The sequence below is a fragment of the Odontesthes bonariensis genome, chromosome 8 (genome assembly GCF_027942865.1).
Source record: "Odontesthes bonariensis isolate fOdoBon6 chromosome 8, fOdoBon6.hap1, whole genome shotgun sequence".
Lineage (NCBI taxonomy): Eukaryota > Metazoa > Chordata > Actinopteri > Atheriniformes > Atherinopsidae > Odontesthes > Odontesthes bonariensis.
The window spans coordinates 17595103-17616869 of NC_134513.1; the positions used below are offsets into that span (position 1 = coordinate 17595103).

General features: G+C 43.1%; 2 protein-coding genes across 3 annotated transcripts; both read left to right on the forward strand.

Annotated features, from left to right (window-relative positions):
* Positions 1-2950: 2950 nt before the first annotated feature.
* LOC142385431 (angiopoietin-4-like) lies at positions 2951-9601 on the forward strand. Of its 2 annotated transcripts, XM_075471975.1 has the most exons (8): positions 2951-3018; positions 3213-3287; positions 3432-3459; positions 3557-3648; positions 5465-5582; positions 5812-5997; positions 6340-6496; positions 6783-9601. In XM_075471975.1, the coding sequence occupies exons 2-8, from the start codon at positions 3219-3221 to the stop codon at positions 6811-6813; spliced, it is 681 nt and encodes a 226-aa protein (XP_075328090.1). In that variant the 5' UTR covers positions 2951-3018; positions 3213-3218; the 3' UTR covers positions 6814-9601. The 2 variants fall into 2 exon arrangements, with proteins under 2 accessions (XP_075328090.1, XP_075328089.1); XM_075471974.1 differs by having other exon boundaries at positions 6340-9601.
* Positions 6760-17252, forward strand: LOC142385432 (angiopoietin-related protein 5-like). Its single transcript, XM_075471976.1, has 9 exons — positions 6760-6846; positions 9610-9680; positions 14116-14301; positions 14403-14502; positions 14628-14655; positions 14743-14840; positions 16205-16322; positions 16542-16727; positions 16918-17252. Exons 4-9 carry the CDS (start codon positions 14434-14436, stop codon positions 17214-17216), a joined length of 798 nt encoding a protein of 265 aa, XP_075328091.1. The 5' UTR covers positions 6760-6846; positions 9610-9680; positions 14116-14301; positions 14403-14433; the 3' UTR covers positions 17217-17252.
* The last annotated feature ends 4515 nt before the right edge of the window (positions 17253-21767 follow it).

Sequence of the window (21767 nt, forward strand, 5' to 3'; positions counted from 1 at the left end):
GTATCAGCACAAAATTGGCATGTGTCGTGTGGTGGAAAAAATAATAATGATTATCCAAGCACTGTTAAGGTGAAAAGCACCCAGGCAGGTTTATTTAATAGTTATTGTACAAGAGAGAGCAAGACTGTTTCAGAGTGTAGCTCTGACTCACAATTTCAGTGCATGTCGTATCATACCCGAACACAGGAGAAGGAAAAAAAACGTGTCCACATATCGGACTGTGCGAGCTAACTTCTTCTTATCTCTGCAGAAACAGATGGCCTTGATGTGCCGGACGGCCCTGTGGAGCGTGCAAAACAGAATGAACAATGAATAAAAACAATGATTTACTGGAATATCTTGTGCCTGAGAAAGGAAGATGAAGTCTCACAAGTCATGTAAACATGATGAGACAAGCATAAGGCTAAATAAAATTTTCAAATCGAACAATCCTGATGAGGAATTCACAAAGAACTGTAACTACAGAAATTAAATTTCCACATCATCTCAGAATAACAGTGTTCCACAGCAATGCCTTTGCTATAGTCCCAACATTCACAAATGTTAAAGGTAATGATGTTGGGGTGGTCGGTGGCGCAGTGGGTTAAGCAGCCGCCCCATGTACAGAGGCTACAGTCCTCGCTGCAGCTGGCCCCGGCTCGAGTCCCGCACCGGATGGCCCTTTGCTGCATGTCTTCCCCCTCTCCCTGCCCCCTACTTCCTGTTGCTCTCCAACTGTCCTGTCCATTAAAAGCCGAAAAAAAAAAAAAAAAAAAAAAAAGGTAATGATGTTAATCAAATGAATGAAGTTTATGCTTCATTTGACAACAAACCCAAACTTGGAATTTACAAACTGTAGCAAGTAAAAAATTAAATAAGAATTACAAGAAGTAGTATTTTCTTGTCAGTAAATCAAGTAAGCTTGGTCATATTGAATTAGAAGGGGAAAAAAAAAGAGGCTAAATCTAATTTAAACGTAAAAGAAAATATTTAAAAAATTGAAAATATATGCAAAATTTGGTGGTTGTGAGAGCAACTGCATGTGAAGGGTAACAACGGTGTCATTGAAGGTGTTTTATATCTATCTTGATTGTTTTTTTAACCACCTTAACAAAGTGATGTTATTTTGTAAAGCCAGCCAGAACGTGATGTCTTGTTCTAACTTCTTTATATGTAACCAAGACAACCAGCAAAATGACATTATGACAGTAACAGTTGCCTTGTTGAAAAAATGATATCATAGACCTACTTAAAATCTTTTTCTAACACTAACTAGGTAAAATTATTGATTAAATGCGAGCAGGAAGTGACAAAAATTTCTGAGTAAAGTTTGAGTAAATTAGGCTGAAAGGTCTATAGCTTTATTGCTTACTCTGGATGTGCATCGTGTTTTTGAAAAGTAAAGTAATCAGAAAAGTAACTGGATTATTTCCTTGGAGAATATCCATCCATCCATCCATCATCTTCCGCTGGTCCGGGGATCGGGTCGCGGGGGCAGCAGCTTAAGCAGAGAGACCCAGACGTCCCTGTCCCCGGCCACTTCCTCCAGCTCTTCTCGGGGGACCCCGAGGCGTTCCCAGGCCAGCCGAGAAACATAGTCTCTCCAACGTGTCCTGGGTCTTCCCCGGGGCCTCCTCCCAGTGGGACGGGCCCGGAACACCTCACCGGGGAGGCGTCCAGGAGGCATTCTCACTAGATGCCCGAGCCACCTCAACTGACTCCTCTCGATGCGGAGGAGCAGCGGTTCTACTCCGAGCCCCTCCCGGATGACCGAGCTTCTCACCCTATCTCTAAGGGAGAGCCCAGACACCCTGCGGAGGAAACTCATTTCGGCCGCTTGTATTCGCGATCTCGTTCTTTCGGTCACTACCCACAGCTCGTGACCATAGATGAGGATAGGAACATAGATTGACCGGTAAATCGAGAGCTTCGCCTTCTGGCTCAGCTCCTTCTTCACCACGACGGGCCGGTGCAGAGCCCGCATCACTGCAGACGCCGCACCGATCCGTCTGTCAATCTCCTGTTCCATTCGTCCCTCACTCGTGAACAAGACCCCGAGATACTTGAACTCCTCCACTTGGGGAAGGATCTCATTCCCGACCCGAAGAGAGCATTCCACCCTTTTCCGGCCGAAGACCATGGTCTCGGATTTGGAGGTGCTGATGGTCATCCCAGCCGCTTGGCACACTCGGCTGCAAACCGCTGCAGTGAGAGTTGAAGGTCACGGCCTGAGGACGCCAACAGAACCACATCGTCCGCAAAAAGCAGAGACCCGATTCTGAGGTCGCCAAACCGGACCCCCTCAACGCCCTGGCTGCGCCTAGAAATTCTGTCCATAAAAATCATGAACAGAATCGGTGACAAAGGGCAGCCCTGACGGAGTCCAACCCTAACAGGAAACATGTCCGACTTACTGCCGGCAACGCGGACCAAACTCTGACACCGGTCATACAGAGACCGAACAGCCCATATCAAGGAGAATAATCAGTAACTAATTACTATTTCCAAGTAACTTGACCAACACTGTATATATGCACCAAATTCAATACTTTATCATCATAAAAAGTAAAGTAAGCAGCTCACCAGTCTCAGAGGGATCAATATATAAAAAAAAAAAAAAAAAAAAATCAAGGTTAGCATTCTATTTTAATTCTCTGTTGGTTTCTAAGGAAACTATTTGTATTGGTCTGTTTCACAGGCATGAGCAACTATTTTAACTGGCTTTCACAATGTGGATCTTTCAGAACTGGTTCTGTTGGTCTTTTACAGCCCAGTTGTCACTTGTTTACACAGTGAGGAGTAGCCAGATGAAAGAGTTGAACTTTCTGTGCAGTAGTTTGGATGTGTTCTTTCAGAGGAATAGTGACAGTCACTGTGTTTGTGTGTTGCAAAAACTTTTCTCCCTCAGTCTGACTTGGCAGGAAATGACGGCAATGATCATAACTAGGAAGTAGGTGTGGCAGTTCACCCTGTGTATAAAATGAGCTGCTTCTGTTGGGGAGTTTGCACTTGGGGATTGAAGGTTTGTCCAACAAGCAGGTATGTGTTCGGAGTACGATACAGACTATTCAGCTGCTTTTTGAATCTTTTTGGCCTATTAATGTAATGTGAAATTAAAATCTAAACTGATTTCTTTTGTGAATGCTTGTAAGAACTGAGTAATGACTTTTAAAACTTTATTTAACATTGACTATGATTACACGGCCTTGTGATTCCTTTTTTTCCCCCTTCAGTTAAAAATGAAGGGTCTCCTCGGCTATGGTGGGCTCATATTGGCGGTTCTCTTTGTCCTCTCAGAGCAGGCAAATGTAAGAAATGAATTGTATTCCAGACAGAATAATCCAAGTCTGCAAGGTGTTCCCTTTTTGGCTGCTGTTAAATTATGTATTCACACAAGCTTTAGCCTTGTGTTAATCACAAGCTGAAGTATTATGTTTGTGTTGTATTCCTAGAAAACGGGAAAAGGAGTTTATTCTTCAGGTAAGGAGCTCTCTGTTATTGCTTATTTATGATAAAATGCAAATATGCTGTATGTGTAACTGTTTGTCAACCTTGTCTCTTGTCATGTAAACTTCAGGAACAGACTGCACACAGATTAAGACTCTATCACCACAAGCATCCAGTGGGGTTTATGCAATCCAACCTGTTGGAGTCAGGACCCCATTCAAGGTATCATGTTTATATGCTGCAGTCCGTTTTTCAGGATAAAATGTATGTTACAATCTTTATGTTCAGTGTTTGGCATAAAGGTTGTACCATTCAGGGTGTATTTCAAAAAGATAATGCAGCCTTTGCACCCAAAAAACAATGCCGTTGATATATGCCGATCTATTTCATTTAATTTAAATTCAACCGATTCTCAATTTTCCCTCTGGATGTAATTGTCAATATCCTGCTTAGTCTTCCCATGAAAGGATGAGTCATGGCTCACTACTTTATCTTGAACTCCTTCAGGGAATCATTGATCAGTGAAAGAAATATATTTTAAAAAGCAAAATTGCAAAGAACTTTGGTCAGTCAACATCTAACATGCATGAAGTTGTGAAACGTTTGAGGAATTCTTTGGCCCTCAGCCTTGTAAAGATTAAAACGGTCCACAATTCAGCTTCTTTTGGGGGAGAACATGCCAAAGATGGGGAAGGACCCTTTCACATGCGTGAAGAAACTGCTGATGCAGAAGAATTTATTTAAATTCTGAAAAGGCATGTTGTGATCAAGGTGAGGGAAGTTGTTTATTTTAGGAAATGCCAACTCTCAGCGGTTGAAATCTAGCATTTCACAATAATGCCAATAAACACTCTTTGAAAAACTGAAAAAAAATTTGTCAAATTTAAACAAATTCTAGAAATGCGTAAAATATTCTACATATGATGATGCATCGGTGAAGACCCTAATTTCCTTTACTTTTAATAAAGGCTCAAACAATTTTTTTTTTGTTTTGTTTTGCATTTTTTTCCTCACACATTTAAATGTTCCCAACTTTTCTGGAACTTCACTCTGCAAATTTAAAATGTAAAATCTGTATCTTGTGTTTGGTCCGGTCCAAGATGTTAACTCGCCATTGACATTTTATAGCCTGGGAATTCCCATGCTGCTTTGCGTGCGATTTCATTCACACTGCAAAGGTAGCCTGGAAACCACCGCCCTTATTTTTGCCTGAGTTAGGGAACCAATCACAGAACGGGCGGGGGGGCAGCAAGACGATGACGACGTCTATGCGCGACACCGAAGCTTGTAGAGTGTTAATCCAACATGGCAGCGGACACAACGTTACCGTTCGATGTTTTAAGTAGCTTTGAACGCAAGTTTAAAAAAGAGAAACGTTTCACGTTGAAAGATTTTATTGCCTTCTTCCTCGTCGAATTTCTGTCGCTCTACGTACGTCATCTGGTATAAGTGATACAATTGGCTATGAATCGCGCGCAAAGCAGCATGGGAAGAACCAGACGCCATTTGATAGACATTCGTAGCGCCAAATAAACGGCTCTAGGCATTTGTAAACCACGCCTCAAATACGAGAAAATGCACACCTAGTTCCCAGACCACCATCTCATGGAGATGTGGACGCGTCAGCCAGGCTAGACATTTTAGGTAAATTAAAAAAATGGTGTATCTTATCCTGCTTTTTTGTCTTTTTTTCAACTAAGACTGTCTTCAAATGTGTGAAGGTTCAATCATATTGTACTGCAATATTTATGATACTACTGTGAATTGTTTTTAATTAGTATGGGAAAGGATACCTTGGTGTGTTAATATTTGCAGGTTTCAATGCAATGGAAAAACATTCTCTTTAATAGTTCCTTTTGTTTTTATCTAACTTGTGTTTTACAATTATACTTACTACTACAATTTCAGTTCTATGACGTCAGTAACACAAAAATATTTTCTCCCAAAATCCTGTCAAACATCTCAGCTTTTAAAGGAAAGTCCAGGAAATTGAAGGATATCTGACATGTTGTTTTTATCCACTTGACTTCCTGCACAGGTGTACTGTGAGATGCGTTCAGATGGAGGCTGGACAGTGTTTCAGAGACGCAGTGGAGGAGCGGTTTCCTTCAACAAAAACTGGGCAGCCTATAAAAGTGGCTTTGGATACCTGAGACGTATGTAAATAATCTGTTTACTGTTGTTATGACTATGATTACATAATCCCAGAAAGGTTAGTTACAACGTGGGCAAGGTGACCCATTCTTTTACAGTTTGGATGCGGTTTTAGATTCTAAAGAATGTTAAGCAGCTGCATGCACTGAACGATGGGTTTGTGAGTTTCTGTTGCTTGGTGCAGATCATGAAAAGACATTAAAAAACCCTATGCTCTGTTGATTTCCTCAGAGGACTACTGGCTTGGTCTGGAAAATGTTTTCTCCCTAACAAAAGACAATTCCAAGAGGTGGACCATGAGAGTGGACCTGTGGGATCATGACGGTGGCTCTGCTTTCGCTGAGTACAGCGACTTTAGACTGGGAAACGAGGCAACAGCTTACAAACTGTCTGTTGGGAAATACAGTGGAAACGCAGGTACTACAGCATCTTTAACTATGGCTTTTTAATAAATCTACATAGACAACTGATTTAGAAAAGTTTCCCCAATACATAGTTTATATCAAATTAAGTTTGAGACCTTGATAATATAACTACAAAACAAAGATCAAGGTTTTATTGTTCCTTACTGAAACAGTTATTAGGGTCACAGTTGCTGTTTTGTAACATTGGCCCTTTCCTCTGCCATCGGCTGTCAGTACAGACACGTATATAGCTGTTTGCTCAAAAACAACAGCGCTCTCTTTCTGTTTTTGTATGTCAACATAACCACTCTGAAAGCCCAACAATACCTTAAAATGTTTTTAACTCTATCCAAAGGTGACGCCATTCGTGGTGCCTATCCTGGCATCGACCAAAATGGTTATGGCTTCAGTACTATCGACCGCGACAATGATGGCTGCACCCCATGCATCTTTGATGACATTGCTATGACACAGTGTACCTTCTTAGAGGGCGGCGGTTGGTGGTATAGCAAGTGCGGCTCTGCCAGTCTAAATGGTGAATGGCATCCTTCTGGTGACCACGTCGGGTGGGCTTCAGGCCTCCATTGGCGCACCATGAAGCCTCTTGCACACTCTGCTAAGGCCAGCAGAATGATGATCAAGACTTCGCTTCCAAAATTGGGGGGTTCCTTGGGGTCAAAGTTTTGATTCTGAAAGTAGTATTACAAATCAAACTTGTTTGAACACTCCCTTAGTCTTGTCTGTAGTATTTTACTTACCTTGCTCCATGCCAATGTGCATTCTCTTTTTCCTCCCCAGGAATCCTGTCTGCTGGAAAAACATTGTCTGACCAAACTACGCTGTTGTTGAAAATAAATCTCAGGTCCAATCTTTTACTCTACCTGATCCAGCGTCTGCACCTGGATCCACCTGTTAGTTTTGAAATGACCTGATAGGAGGCAGTGGTGTTTCAGGTTAGAGTTCTCAACGGGCCTGAAAATTACAACCCGACCCGACCCGGCCCATGGCTTTCAAAGCCCGAGCCCAATGTAACCCGACACATCAATATGAATTATCTACCCGAACCCGTCCCACGGTCCGACGCCGGGGGTCGAGTTTTCCCATGTTATCCTATAGAGACTGACGGCCTGTGGGACGTTACAGTACTTATGTGCAGTGGCGGTGGCCGAATGCCCGCAGCTTACTGTATGGCGGCTCAGGCTGGACGTCCCTTTTTTTTTTGGCCGCTAAATTTTAACAGCTCCTTGAATTTTGAGCATTGCACATAACCTGTGGAATTTCCATCAGAATCCAGCACCACTCCAAACACTTTCCAGACCTCTGATTTCCCACTCCTGTAGCGATGGTGAATTCACCTGCAGCAAGTTTGCTCTTTACCAACTCCATCTTCTTCTCCGCTAAAGGCGTGCACGCAGCGGTGTCATGTCTGTCCCCGCTCCATGCAGACTTTCATTACGATAGATAGATAGATAGATAGATAGATAGATAGATAGATAGATAGATTTATTTTATTTCACTGGGCGGAAAAGATTAAGCCCGAGGACCGACCCGACCCGAGTCATCTGCTTATATTTTCGACCCGAACCCGCGGGTCCCGTCTGGTTTTTCGGGCCGACCCGACCTGTTGAGAACTCTATTTCAGATCTCTTGGAAAGATGTTGTTGAATGCACTGGCATCTGGAGCTGCCTTCTGTCCCCTGACCCTTGTAACTGTTCATCCCTTTCACTCTTGGAGCTCTTGTTTTAAATTGTAATGTACTCTGTGCAGATTTAGTATTTTTGTTATTATGGGGAACGTTTGCTTTAATCTAACATAAATGCATGAAAGAAAAACACAAATTACTTCAGTGCAAAAGGATTCTAAAGTAATGAATGCTGCAAAAACTATATTTTCAAACATTTATGTACAGTATTTGCACTACAAAAACATTTATAATTGTTTCAGCATCAGACTTTGTCATTAATTGAAATTAAAACATAACATAAGGGAGAACAGCTAAGCCAAGTTTAAGGGTTTTGACGCTGAATAGATCAAATGCATAAGCACATAACAGACAGCCTAATTATGAGCCTAATAGGCATAAACTGAACAGGAAAGAATAAAAATGAGGAGAAATGTTGTCCGTCAAAAAAAAAACTTTGTTGGTATTGAGGGAAGCAGTTGTAAATCTAGCTATTGTAGAGGTGAGTTACTGATGCTAACTCACAAATGCTAACATTAGTTTTCATAGTACCATAAAATTTGCAACAACCTACAATGTTTAACAGTTTAACAAAATTAGAGATTAAATCATAATTCTGGAGTTTGAAACAGGACACAAAAGAGAAGGGGCTGCCAAATTATCAGCTGATAGACTACTAGTTATATCATACAGAGTAAAAAAGAATAAGGGAGGCTACATTTGACAGTGCCAGACACATGGGAATGAGAAGGTAAAATTAGCAGTAATAACTTATAGTTGACAATTGCCAATATCTGTCAAACTGTGTCTCTCAGCTCATTGTCGCTTTTTATTCCCAACTTTTTACACCAGTGTCCTGGCAGACTGATGTTGATAGCTAGCTGATATATGTGGGAAAGTGTGGACTATGTGTGATGCTGTCACTTAATTTTGACCATCTCTACCACATTATCCAGCAGATGGTGCTCCAGGATAATCTTGGTGTAATGTATGCTTTTCACGAAAGTAATCTTTCACTAAAATAGGCTCATGTTGCTAATATATGATTGCTTACTTGCTACAAAAATAGAGGAAGATAGCAAGTAAATCTATCCTAAGTGGAAAATCACAACACCAAATCATTTAAGATTTGACGGTTTGGAAGTATTCTGAATTTTACCCAGTAAATTATAAAGTATTTTACACCGATAAAGCTGTATGTGGACTTTAAACAAAGCAGCTTTGCAACAATAAATCTGTGGATTCACCTGCAACTTTACCACCCAAGTGAGGAAGTGGAGGCACACCAAATAAGCAACTCAATATCAGTTGTTCAGTCTGTTCTAATTACCCGCTACACAGAACAGAACGCATCAACAGGTCACTTGCTAGAAGGTTTTGAAAACACCATCACGAACAAGACAGCAAGACTTATATGGAAAGATATGCTGCCTCTTGATACTACTTTATGAGAGAGGTTTGAGGATTTTTTGATGAAACTGGAGCCAGGATATAATTGATTGTGTCTCTGACTTAACACAGCTATCTGAAAATGTAATTAAAAAACTGGATTACAGATATCATTCTTACATAGTCACTTAGGCTATTGAATGTTAAAATGCCCTTGTTCTAGCTTGTTTATGGTACAGTATTTGAAATTTTAACTATTAAAATAAACTGTATCAACAATCAACATATTTTTTATTCTAAAGTACATACATTTTTTGCCTGTCTCTGTTATTGATGTATCGACACGAGGACATCCATGCCAGACCCATACTCACAGCTTATACAACACCATCACTCACACCTTAGACTAATCTGAATGGACATGTGTGTAATGACATCTAGCACATCAAACTGCAAATATCAATATAGATTGCTCGATAAAGGATGATGCAGACAAATAATTTCTCCTGTTTATGGTATTATACAAAAGAACAATATTTCATTTCTGTCAACAGATGCACATACCAGAACTTTGACCCCTGCTTATGAGCTGTCAGGAACTTCAAATATATTCTCTTATCTGGAGGTATGTAAAGAGCCTAGTTTGTCTAGGTTGAATAAATTTGATGACCAGTTTAGCAAGCCTGACTTGTTATAAGAGAAGGAGTGTGTCTGCCTCAGGGTCTTTTTGGGGTGTAGTGAGCTCTTTTTAGTTGTTGCCATTTACGTGAAGGGAAGTAACATTAAAACATTCAGAGGTTAAAATTGAATGCCTTGTGTAAATCACTTGTTGTCGGAAGAGTGAGTTGGAAGATGGAGCTTGGGAGAGGGAAGTCTGGGGATCTCTGCTTAGACAGTTGCCCCCAGATAAGCGTCAGAAAATGAATGGGTGGATGAATGGCTGGAGTGGTGCATAGACAGCTGTTTTCAGTATCAGTTAGAAGTCTAAGTGAGTGGTACATGAAGTGGGGGTGGAGAATGATACAGCCTAGATCTAGTGGCACTTTAGGACAGATATGTCTGATAAATTGGTAATGGAATACCAAGCCCCCCCAGTTGAGAACCTTGGCCTCGGCTTTGGAAGAGCTGACCCTCACACCCCATCCTGACTGAAAGCGAGCGAGTGATAAAAAGTGGATAGAATGCGTACTTTTCAATCAGCCTGTCCTGACCTGCCACGAGCGATGTCGCTCCATCCAGCGATGACACCGACCCTTTAAAAAAAATTGCTCGCACTGTGTCTATCTGGACGACATTTCGCGGCAGCGTCCTGCCCCTTAACACTTCTTATTGGTGATTTGATTGGTTTGGATTCTGAACCAATAGAATCACTCGCAACAAAATTGTCACGCTGCATATCAGGACACCCTCGCTTCACACTCAGCTACGAACCGCTCCAGTGCACGCTGGAGGTCCTGGCTTGAAAAAGTCAATAGAGCCGCATCACACATAAAAAGTAGAGATGCAATCCTGAGGTTCCGAAACCAGACACTCTCCTCTCCACGACTGTCTTGAGATTCTCTCCATGAAAAAAGGATCGGTGACCAGGGGAAACCCTGGTGGAGTCCAACACGCACTGTAAACAAGTTCAACTTAGTGCCAAGAATGCGGATACAGGTCTTGCTTCGGTTAGTCAAGGACCTGTTGGGTCACCTGATAGCTCGTAAAAGCAACTCTGGTATCCCAGACTCCCTCATACTCCCTCAGGATTTTTTGTAGACTATTTTCTAGACTTTTCCAAGTTTACAAAACACATATAGACTGGATAGTGAAACTGGGCCACAGTTCCACAACCTGCGCAAAAGCCACACTGCTCCTCCTGAACCCGAGGTTCGACAATCGGTCGAAATTTCCTCTCCAACACCCTGGAGTGTGATCCCCTATAGTTGGAAAACACCCTCCGGTCCCCTTTTTTGAAGAGTGGGACCACCACCACGATCTGCCAGTCCAGAGGCACTGCCCCCCATGTCCACGTGATGTTGCAAAGGTGTGTCAACCAAGACAGCCCTACAACATCCAGAGTCTTGAGGAACTTGGGACGAACCTCATCCACCCCCGGGGCCTTGCCACCGAGGAGTTTTTTGACCACCTCTGCAACCTCAGCCCCCGAAATGGGAGGCCCCACGTCCGAGCTCCTTAACTCTGCTTCCTCATCAAAAGACGTGTCGGTAGGATTGAGGAGGTCCTCGAAGTATTCCCCCCACCGACTCACGACGTCCCTAGTTTAGGTCAGCAGAGCCCCGCCTTCACCATACACAGTGTTGACGGTGCACCGCTCCCCCCCCTGAGCCGCCGGATGGTGGACCAGAAACTCTTCAAGGCCGTCCAGAAATCATTTTCCATGGCCTCCCCGAACTCCTCCCAAGCCCAAGTTTTTGCCTCAGCAAACGCCGAGGCCGCGTTCCGCATGGCCTGTCGGTACTCATCAGCTGCTTCCAGAGTCCCACTGGCCAAAAAGGCCCGATAGGACTTCTTCTTCAGCTTGACGGTTTCCCTCATCACTGGTGTCCACTAGCGGGTTCGGGGATTGGCGCCACGACAGGTACCGACAACCTTACAGCCACAGCTCCGGTCGGCCGCCTCAACAATGGAGGCACGGAACATGGCCCATTCGGGCTCAATGTCCCCCACCTTCCCCGGGACATGGCTGAAGCTCTGCCGGAGGTGGGAGTTGAAACTCCGCCTTACAGGGGATTCCGCCAGCCGTTCCCAGCAGACCCTCACAATACGTTTGGGCCTGCCAGGTCTGACCGGCTTCCTCCCCCACCAGCGGAGCCAACTCACCACCAGGTGGTGATCAGTTGACAGCTCCGCCCCTCTCTTCACCCGAGTGTCCAGGACATACGACCGCAAGTCAGACTATACAACCACAAAGTTGATCATTGAGCTGCGGCCTAGGGTGTCCTGGTGCCAAGTGCACATATGGACACCCTTATGCCTGAACATGGTGTTCGTTATGGACAGTCCATGACGAGCACAGAAGTCCAACAACAAAACACCACTCTGATTCAGATCGGGGGGGCGTTCCTCCCAATCACCCCTCTCCAGTAGAGATGCGCGGTTGGCGGTTGAATCCGCGGAGCCCGCGGATCGGGCGGACGACACGCCGAAAAATCGTGTTTTAATTAAATTCGGGCGGGTTGCGGTTGAAGAACTAAAAAAAAACATAATTTTCCAAAGGTAACGAACGAAAACATACATTACAAACAGTATAAAACAAAACCACGTTTTAGATTTCCTGCATAGGTCTTCTAGTTGCCAAGGTCTTCTCGTTTGTTTGTGTCCGTTACTAACGGTGCATAAGCACAAACAACAGTCAGGACTCGTCCCCCCACCCTAAGGCGGAGGGAGGCTACCCTCTCGTCCACTGGGGTAAACCCCAATGTACGGGCGCAAAGCCGGGGGGCAATAAGTATGCCCACACCTGCTCTGCGCCTCTCACCACGGGCAACTCCAGAGTGGAAGAGAGACCCCTCTCGAGGAGGCTGGTTCCGGAGCCCAGGCCATGCGTCGAGATGAGTCCGACTATATCTAGCCGGAACCACTCAGCCTCGCGCACCAGCTCAGGCTCCTTCCCCAACAGAGAGATGACGTTTCACGTCCAAAGAGCCAGCTTCAATAGCCGAGGATAAGACCGCCAAGGTCTCCACCTTCGGCTGCCACCCAGCTCACATTGTACCCGACCCCCTTGGCCCCTCCCACGGGTGGTGAGCCTGTCTGAAGGGAGGCCCACGTCATATCTTCGGGCTGTGCCCGACCGAGCCCCACGGGCACAGACCCGGCCACCAGGCACCTGCTGGCGGGCCCCACCCCTGGGCCTGACTCCAGAAGGGAGGCCCCGGTGACCCGTGTCCGGGCGAAGGAACGTGTTGTCCAATAATTTTGCGCATCATAGGGGGTTTTGTGAGCTGTTCTTTGTCTGGTCCCTCATCTAGGATCTGTTTGCCTTGGGTGACCTTACCAGGGGCTTAAAGCCCAGGGCAACATAGCTCCCAGACTCATTGGGGCATGCAAACCCCCCCCCCCCCCCCCCCCCAAATCACGGGAAGGTGACAGCTCATGGGGGGGTGACCTTGTGGATGACATAAAAACTTAAAGGATAGTCAGAGCTGTTAAGATTTTACCTCCAGGCAAAGTGGACATATACATCAAATTCAACAAAAAACCTTAACAACTAAAAAAGAGTAATGTAAGTGTAGCAACTGCGGCTGGTGATTAACCAAGCCTAGCTAAACCCCCTGGCAAGGCCCACAACCATGAAGACGACAGTTTAGAGAGTAAAATGTATTTGTTTATTTACAACAGCGTTAAAATCCTGTAGGTGGTTGGCAGAACCTAAATCAGACAGTTTGGCAGTAGGACAATAAAAACACCAAATGACACACATGCAATTAAAACACTTCCAGTAAAACCATGCAAATCAAAGTCCACCTACCTGTCTCCCGATACCACCACCACAGCTACGAGGTGCTTTGGCTCAGTTGCTAAATAAAATCAATAAAACCAAAAGAAAATAATACTAAAACAACAGCTGACAACGGCACCATGCACCCGTCTCCAAAATGTTTGGTGGCCAACTCCTGCTGTCACCTCTGACGGTACACTACGCCACCGTCACCTGTGTGACTCTGGGCACACATTTTAAAACAATTTAAGATTCCTGCTGTACATACCCTGGCTTTTCTGCTCCCCAGCAAATAAAGGACAACCACACACCTTGCAGTCTGTGCAGCACAGCTCCTATTGGCTTTTGTCTTGGGAATTGGCCACACCTGGCCTTAATTACCCACTACCCCGTCACATAAGCTTCTCACCAAAGTCTCAGGGGACCAGAATAATTCAGTACAAAAATTAGAGCTAATTCCAAGAATTTGTTTTATTTTAATACACTGTTTTTTTTCCCATGAGTTTAAAAGGTATGAGTTACTATTTGAACTGGTTTTCACAATGTAAAAATTTCAGTATTTTCAAACTGGCTCTGTCAGGCCTCAGTAACCTGGCTTGTCTTTCTTGTTGGTCAGCCTTGGAACGTTGATTACAGCAACAGGTGAAACTGGACGAGGAGGTTAGAAAAATGAGCGTTCTAAGTGCCTCTGGGCAGTAATAAATATCATCACGAATTGAAAAGAGCTGTGGTACCAGTGTTTAAAAGGTGCTACGTCTGTTGAGGAGTTTGACTTTGGATAGAAGGTTCATCCAACATGCAGGTACGTTGATCTGTGTATCCTTCATGGGTGTAGTTTTACCTTTTTGATTTGTGGAAGTGACTAAGCTCTATGTTGTGCTTTTTTCCCTTAAAAATTATTAGGGTATTTGACTGTCATTCATGTTAGGTCAAAATGAAGAGTCTCCTTGGTTATTGTGGGCTCATATTGGCCCTTCTTTTGAGCGTCTCAGAACAGACTAAGGTAAATATAAAAGACATCTCTCAGACAAGCACAATATAACTCTGCTGTGTCTTTCATGTTGTTAGTTCAATTGTGTAGTTATACAAAAACAAGTTTCACATTAAAACTGTTTTCATTTCTGCTAGAATAAGCGAGAAATACCTGTTCTTCAAGGTAAGGCGTATTCAATTATTTCTTATGATAAAATTTAAAGATGCTATATCTAATATTTGTGGTCAACCTTTTCTCTTGTCATACAAGCCCCAGAAACAGACTGTACACACATTAAGACTCGTTCATCACATGCACCCAGTGGAGTTTATCTCATCCAGCCTGTTGGAGCCAGCAGCCCCTTTCAGGTAACAATCTTAAATGGTTACAGCCATTTCTGCTTATAACTGAGAGTGTGCAAATATTGAAGAAATTATTCAAAGTCAAACTTGGATTCAGAGAAGTGTTTAGACTGTTTACACTGATGAAGGAAGTGATGAGATCTGTAGGTGTTGAATACTTGTGAGGTTGTGATTTTTTTTAAAGTGTTTGAAGTGTTTAAAGTTAAAGTTGCAACAGGATGGAATCTCTATCAGGATAATGGAATCTTTCCACAACTGGTATATGAATTTCATCTTTTTCTACTCTATCAAGTAAGGATCAATCTGAAGAGCAATAATAATAAAAATTCAAATCCAGAATGTCCTGAAGCTCTTTCTACCTCACCTGACTTTTTCTAAACTTATGTCTGGAACATTATTCCATTCCCATGTCTCTTTTCTATTTCAGTTTTAAAAGAGTAATCTGCTTTTATATTAGATTAATTTTATTATTTTGTCACTGCTTCACTACTTTCTGAATGTAATTCTCGGCCATTAAGACTGTGCTCAAAGGTGTGATTCAGTATATAGGGGAAGGTTAAATCATATTGTACTGCACTGATAGCCTGGGAATTCCCATGCTGCTTTGCACGCGATTTCATTCTCACTGCAATGTCAGCCTGGAAACCACCGCCCTTATTTTTGCCTGAGTAAGGGAACCAATCACAGAACAACGGGGGGAGCAAGACGATGACGACGTCTCTGCGCTACACCGAAGCTTGTAGAGTGTTAATCCAACATGGCAGCGGACACAACGTTACCGTTCGATGCAGCCTTAAAGTGTTTTAAGTAATTTTTAAAATGAGTTTAGTTTTATTACTTTTCTTCTTCTTCCTCGTCGAATTTCTGTCGTCATCTGGTATAAGTGATACAATTGGCTATGAATCGCGCGCAAAGCAGCATGAGAAGAACCAGACGCCATTTGATAGACATTCGTAGCACCAAATAAACGGCTCTAGGCATTCGTAAACCACGCCTCAAATACGAGAAAATGCACACCTAGTTCCCAGACCACCATCTCATCGAGATGTGGACGTGTCAGCCAGGCTACTGCACTGAGTGAATTGTTTTCAATTAAGAGAAAGGATACCTTGGTGTGTTAATATTTGCAGGTTTCAATGCAATGGAAAAACATTCTCTTTAATAGTTAATTTTTATTTGTTTTTATTGATGTTTTTATTTAACTTTTGTTTTACAATTATACTAACTACTACAATTTCACTTCTATGACGTCAGTAACACAAAAATATTTTCTCCCAAAATCCTGTCAAACATCTCAGCTTTTAAAGGAAAGTCCAGGAAATTGAAGGATATCTGACATGGTTGTTTTTTCCACTTGATTTCCTGCACAGGTGTACTGTGAGATGCGTTCAGATGGAGGCTGGACAGTGTTTCAGAAACGCAGTGGAGAAACGGTTTCCTTTAACAAAGACTGGGCAGCCTATAAAAGTGGCTTTGGAGACCTGACACGTATGTAAATAATCTGTTTACTGTTGTTATGACTATGATTACATAATCCCAGAAAGGTTAGTTACAACGTGGGCAAGGTGACCCATTCTTTTACAGTTTGGATGCGGTTTTAGATTCTAAAGAATGTTAAGCAGCTGCATGCACTGAACGATGGGTTTGTGAGTTTCTGTTGCTTGGTGCAGATTATGAAAAGACCCTATGCCCTGTTCATTTCCTCAGAGGACCACTGGCTTGGTCTGGAGAATGTTTTCTCCCTAACAAAAGACTATTCCAAGAGGTGGACCATGAGAGTGGACCTGTGGGATCATGAAGGTGGCTCTGCTTTCGCTGAGTACAGCGACTTTAGACTGGGAAACGAGGCAACAGCTTACACATTGTCTGTTGGGATATACAGTGGAAACGCAGGTACTACAGCATCTTTAACTATGGCACAGTTGCTGTTTTGTAACATTGGCCCTTTCCTCTGTCATCTGCTGTCAGTACAGACACGTATATAGCTGTTTGCTCAGGAAAAACAGCGCTCTCTTTCTGTGTTTTTATGTATTTCAACACAAAGCCCAACAATACCTTAAAATGTTTTTAACTCTGTCCAAAGGTGACGCCATTCGTGGTGCCTATCCTGGCATCGACCAAAATGGCTATGGGTTCAGTACTATCGACCGCGACAATGATGGCTGCTCCCCATGCATCTTTGGTGACATCGCTGTGGCACAGTGTACCTTCTCAGAGGGCGGCGGTTGGTGGTATAGCAAGTGTGGCTCTGCCAGTCTAAACGGCGAATGGCATCCTTTTGGTAACCACATCGGATGGGCTTCAGGCCTTCATTGGCACACCTGGAAGCCTCCTGCACCCTACTCTTTTAAGGCCAGCAGAATGATGATCAAGTCTATGTGAGAGGAGCCAAAGTCTGAGCATCCATTCTTTTTTTTTTTTTTTCAGTTACAACGTCTACTCTAATCTTCTTTTTTTTCTCTTTGGAGTTTTTTTGGGTCTTAGAACAAAGTTAATTGTTTTTTCATAATTGGGAAGTTCCTGGGGGTCAAAGTTTTGATTATGAAAGTAGTATTACAAATCAAACTTGTTTGTATTAATGTGTTACAGAGTGGTAGCCATTACAACCCACAATGGTTAAATAGTGCATTGTGTTAAGTAATGTCCAGAAGTGTTTTGCCAGAGCTGTATTACAAGGACGATGATTTTTTTAACCATTTGGATATAAGATTACAACACATTTTATCCAGTTACACTTTATTATGTTACTGAGATAAAAACTTGTTTTCTTTACTTTTATCTACCAAATAATAAATAGTTTATTCTGGAATTTGTGTTTCTGTAATCAAATTGAGAACAAAAGGGATACACACAAACAGACATGTGCATTCACACGCAGGATCACATGCACACACCCAAATGAAATAAAATAAAAATGAATAAATAATAAGAAACCGTGAGGAAACCTGTTGCCAAGTAGCCTTGGTTGGAAACAACCAGAGTAATCAGGGGCTGGGAACAGGCGGTCACTCCCCTCTCTGAAACCATTTCTTGGTTAACTCTCAGTGGGTGGTCTCAGCCAAGTCCAATTAGCCAACATGTGAACAACCATGTCCAATTGTGCGCACAGCATAAAATAAGAGGTTACGCCTGAAGCGCCAGCAGAGTCGTCAACCATTCTCGTGTGAAGACTTTCTGGGGTAATGACATGCGTGTCTACCTGCGTGTGTCCACCGAGCAAGGCCACTGAACAAGGCAAACCTGTCACACTCGCCTCATCCATGTCCCTCTGGCCTTACCACCTGCTTTAAAATGTGCATCAATCCCATTCCTGTTGTCTCCCGCTCACATAGAAGGTTTCACACAACCAAACGCCACCGCAACCATAATAACCGCCGCTCTCTAAAACTCACTCTACTCTGTGACATGCCCTTTTCTGTAAACAAGGGTATGTATATGTGTATATCGGCGGTAAACAAAGCAGACTTCATTACGGCTTTTTCCAGCCACCTGTCACTTGACATCCTGGCTCTCACTGAGACCTGGATTAAGCCTGAAAACAATGCTACCCCGGCTGCCATTTTCGACCAACCACACCTCTCGTACATCTGGGCGAGGTGCTGGAACTGGCCTGCTAATTTTCAACAAATGGAAATACAACCAACTGCTACCCATAGCTAAATACAACACCTTTGAATACCATGCCATTTTGGTAACTGCACCGGTCAAAATCTACATGGTTGTTGTATATTGCCCACCGGGACAACTCGATTATGTTCTAGATGAATTAGACACCTTGCTCTCTTTCATCCATGAGCATAACTTTCCCATAATGATCCTTGGTGACATGAATATCCACCTTGACAGTCCTAACTCTTCAGATTTTCTGACATTAATGCACTCTTTTGAGCTACAACTGGTTTGCAGTCCTCCAACTCATAAAGTTGGCAAAGTTGCCTGCCTGGCAGGCATGTAAACAAATAAGCAAATAAAAGTGCCACCAACATCTCTACCATGTCAGGTTTGAGCCTTTTCCTGTTCTCATCAAGGATGTTAGCGACGTCCTTGCCACCTCTTGAAATCCCAAGTTTGCACATCTCACAGTTTGCAATCGCAACGTTTTTGTCATCCATTTTAAAATACCTCCGCGAACATTCGCGCCCCCAGCTTCAAGCTGCTGCCGTGTTCTGCTTCGCTTTACGGCACGCAGCAAAGTGAAGTCATGCCGCATGCGTTGTTTCTGTGTGTAGTTGAGGTCATCGACATAAAAATTCGAACAGCATCAGAGCCGGTGACACCGGCAGGCTTAATAAACTTATTAAGAAGGCTGGTTCTGTCATCGGCTGCAAACTGGACTCATTTGAATCTGTGGTGGAGAGGAGGACACTGAACAAACTGTTATCCATCATGGATAACCCCACCCATCCTCTCCACCAGATGCTGATTGGACAGCAGAGCACCTTTTCCAACAGGCTCATCCAGAGAACTTCAAGCTCAATAGGCTTGAAGTCTCATCTAAAAAACAATATTTATATAGTTTTATATAGTTTCGGCCAAAATCTGCAAAATTTGAATTTTTAGAGCTCAACTGCCATTTCATTAGAGTGTGGGAAGATCAAGAGTTCTGACCTCAGATTCATTTTCGAATCGCCCTCACGCCTACAAATATCGCTCCAATGCCATTATGTACTGTCATAATATAGGCCTGCATGTTGGGATTCATAAAATGTTTTCATATTTCATCTAGGGCTGACCGTTTGCTCTCAGAGCCCCGCAGAGCAAAGTGATGTTGGGGCTCAAAGACCTCAAATCCCCATTTTAATTCATCCAATTCTCAGAATCTCAGCAGCTCCTGCAGTCCTTCTTTCTCTCATCCGTGCTTTCACTGTGAATGTGCTACAGATCTGAAACGCGGGAATATTGAAGTCCAAAGGCGTCCGTCGCTCATTCTGCGAGAATGTTTTCCGTAGCTCTTACGGTTTCCGAATGGAAAGCATCTGTTCGTAGAGGTTTTTTGGCTCTGAGAAACCTGAGTCTCATTTAAATAGTGTAGCAGCACCTGGGGCACCTTAACTGTGAGTTAAATGAGGGAGATGAATTACCATAGAAACAAGACTATCCGCTCTTTGCACATTCGATCCTGGTTACCGGATATGCGCCCTCGGCTTTTCCGGTCCGACAATAACAATAACAACAATGGCATTATTTTACACCCGCTGCCTGCAAGACCTCCCCAGACTCTCCATTTGCGATGTGCACCGTATTATCAAAGGCTCCTCCAAGACTCCTACGTCAAAACTAGACAAGGGATTTAATTTGTACGCCTCGTCGTACATACACAAATATGAAGGTAAGTCAATATTCTTTCCAGACTTTGTGGCTAATCTTAACCTAGCAACATAATAGCTAACCAACGGTAGCGGTTTGTGTGACCGCATCAACTGTGTATCTATTTTTGTTATACATTCAATTAAGCAAAATGTGTAACGTGGTCTATACACCTATGTGCTTAACCTCTGATTGTTTTCATGTGTGTTTGGATCAGTGTCAAATAAAGACAGGGCTACGTGTGAGATAGCGGTGCAAGCACTCTGCTATAGATCAATGAGGAAATCAGAGAAACCTCACAATGTGAATGTAGGGTTGCACTTTACATTTCATCGGAGTTCCCAGTTCGCAGTTCAGCTGTTTCAAAGGTTCAAGTTCAGTTTGTGCACTTCTGTTTCACCCAACTGGGTATTTTCTGTCGCTTTGCTTCCAACGCTTTGCTTATGCTCAGCTTCTCCAAACAATGCTTAAGCTGTTGAAGCTTTTGCGCATGTTTTGTTGTGCTGTGTACAGCGTGTCCCAATAATGTATTCACATTTTAAAGCATTACAGTGTAGATGCCTGACAAATCCTGCAGGGAGTGGTAAACCTGCTAATAGATAGGCCAGAGGTGTCATTCAGGTAAGAAAATGACTCCAGGCTGTTCTGTTAGATGATTTAACACTACCTCAGGTTAACATATCCTGGTTTGCTACCAAGATGAATACTCCTCGGTCTCGTAGTGTAGACTTTAGATACAAGCTTGAGAGTAGGTGGTGACAAAACTATAGAACGAGATCTGTAAATTCTGTGACACTAAAATACAGAAATGTAAATAACGTCTGCTTTACATCTTTTAAAAATGTGAATACATATGTGGCACAAAACTGTACCTTATATGCTTCACAGACCTTGCTGCTCCTATTTGAACACCACTTTTTATGATTCCTTTGAAGAAAGATATCCATGCCAACAAGTCAGTGAGTGCTGTGTTTACATGTGTGGAACAGTGTTCTACAACCAGAGTTAATACTGACACCATTACATTTAAAATCAGAATATTCCTTGCATGTAACTGCGCTCACTGACTGTGTCAACAACTGAAAATAACTGACTGGACATTACCATAATAATAACTGACAATGTTGTATTGACAGATGGTGCTCCGGGACACATCCCCGGTCGTTTTGGTGCGGTGCAGGTGTTCCTGTGTTGCAGGTGCAGCATTATGCAATCATACTGTGGCCCTTCTCTTCCAAACAGCACATTATTCTCAACTTCGAGTACCAGTTGTCCCCCCTGTACACAGCTGTACCGAGTTAGAGCAGCAGTGGCACAAACCCAGGACAGCAGTAAGTTTCACAGCAATACATGTTTTGCATATACTCTTTCATATGGATGTACCATACAGTCTATCTACAACTTAAAACTTAAGGCCTCAGTGTAATAAATTCTACAGAATTAGTATTTTCAGTCATTTTAAGCTAAGACTCTTGCATCATGTACTTTCACAGGGTATAAAACCTAGTCCAATTTCAGACCTGAACCTGGTAAAGCCTGTTCAGAGTCGAAAGGGGAGAGGAGGATTACGGTAAGTGTAAATAACTAACATATTTCGGTGTGTACCTAGGTGAAAGGGGGAGTGTT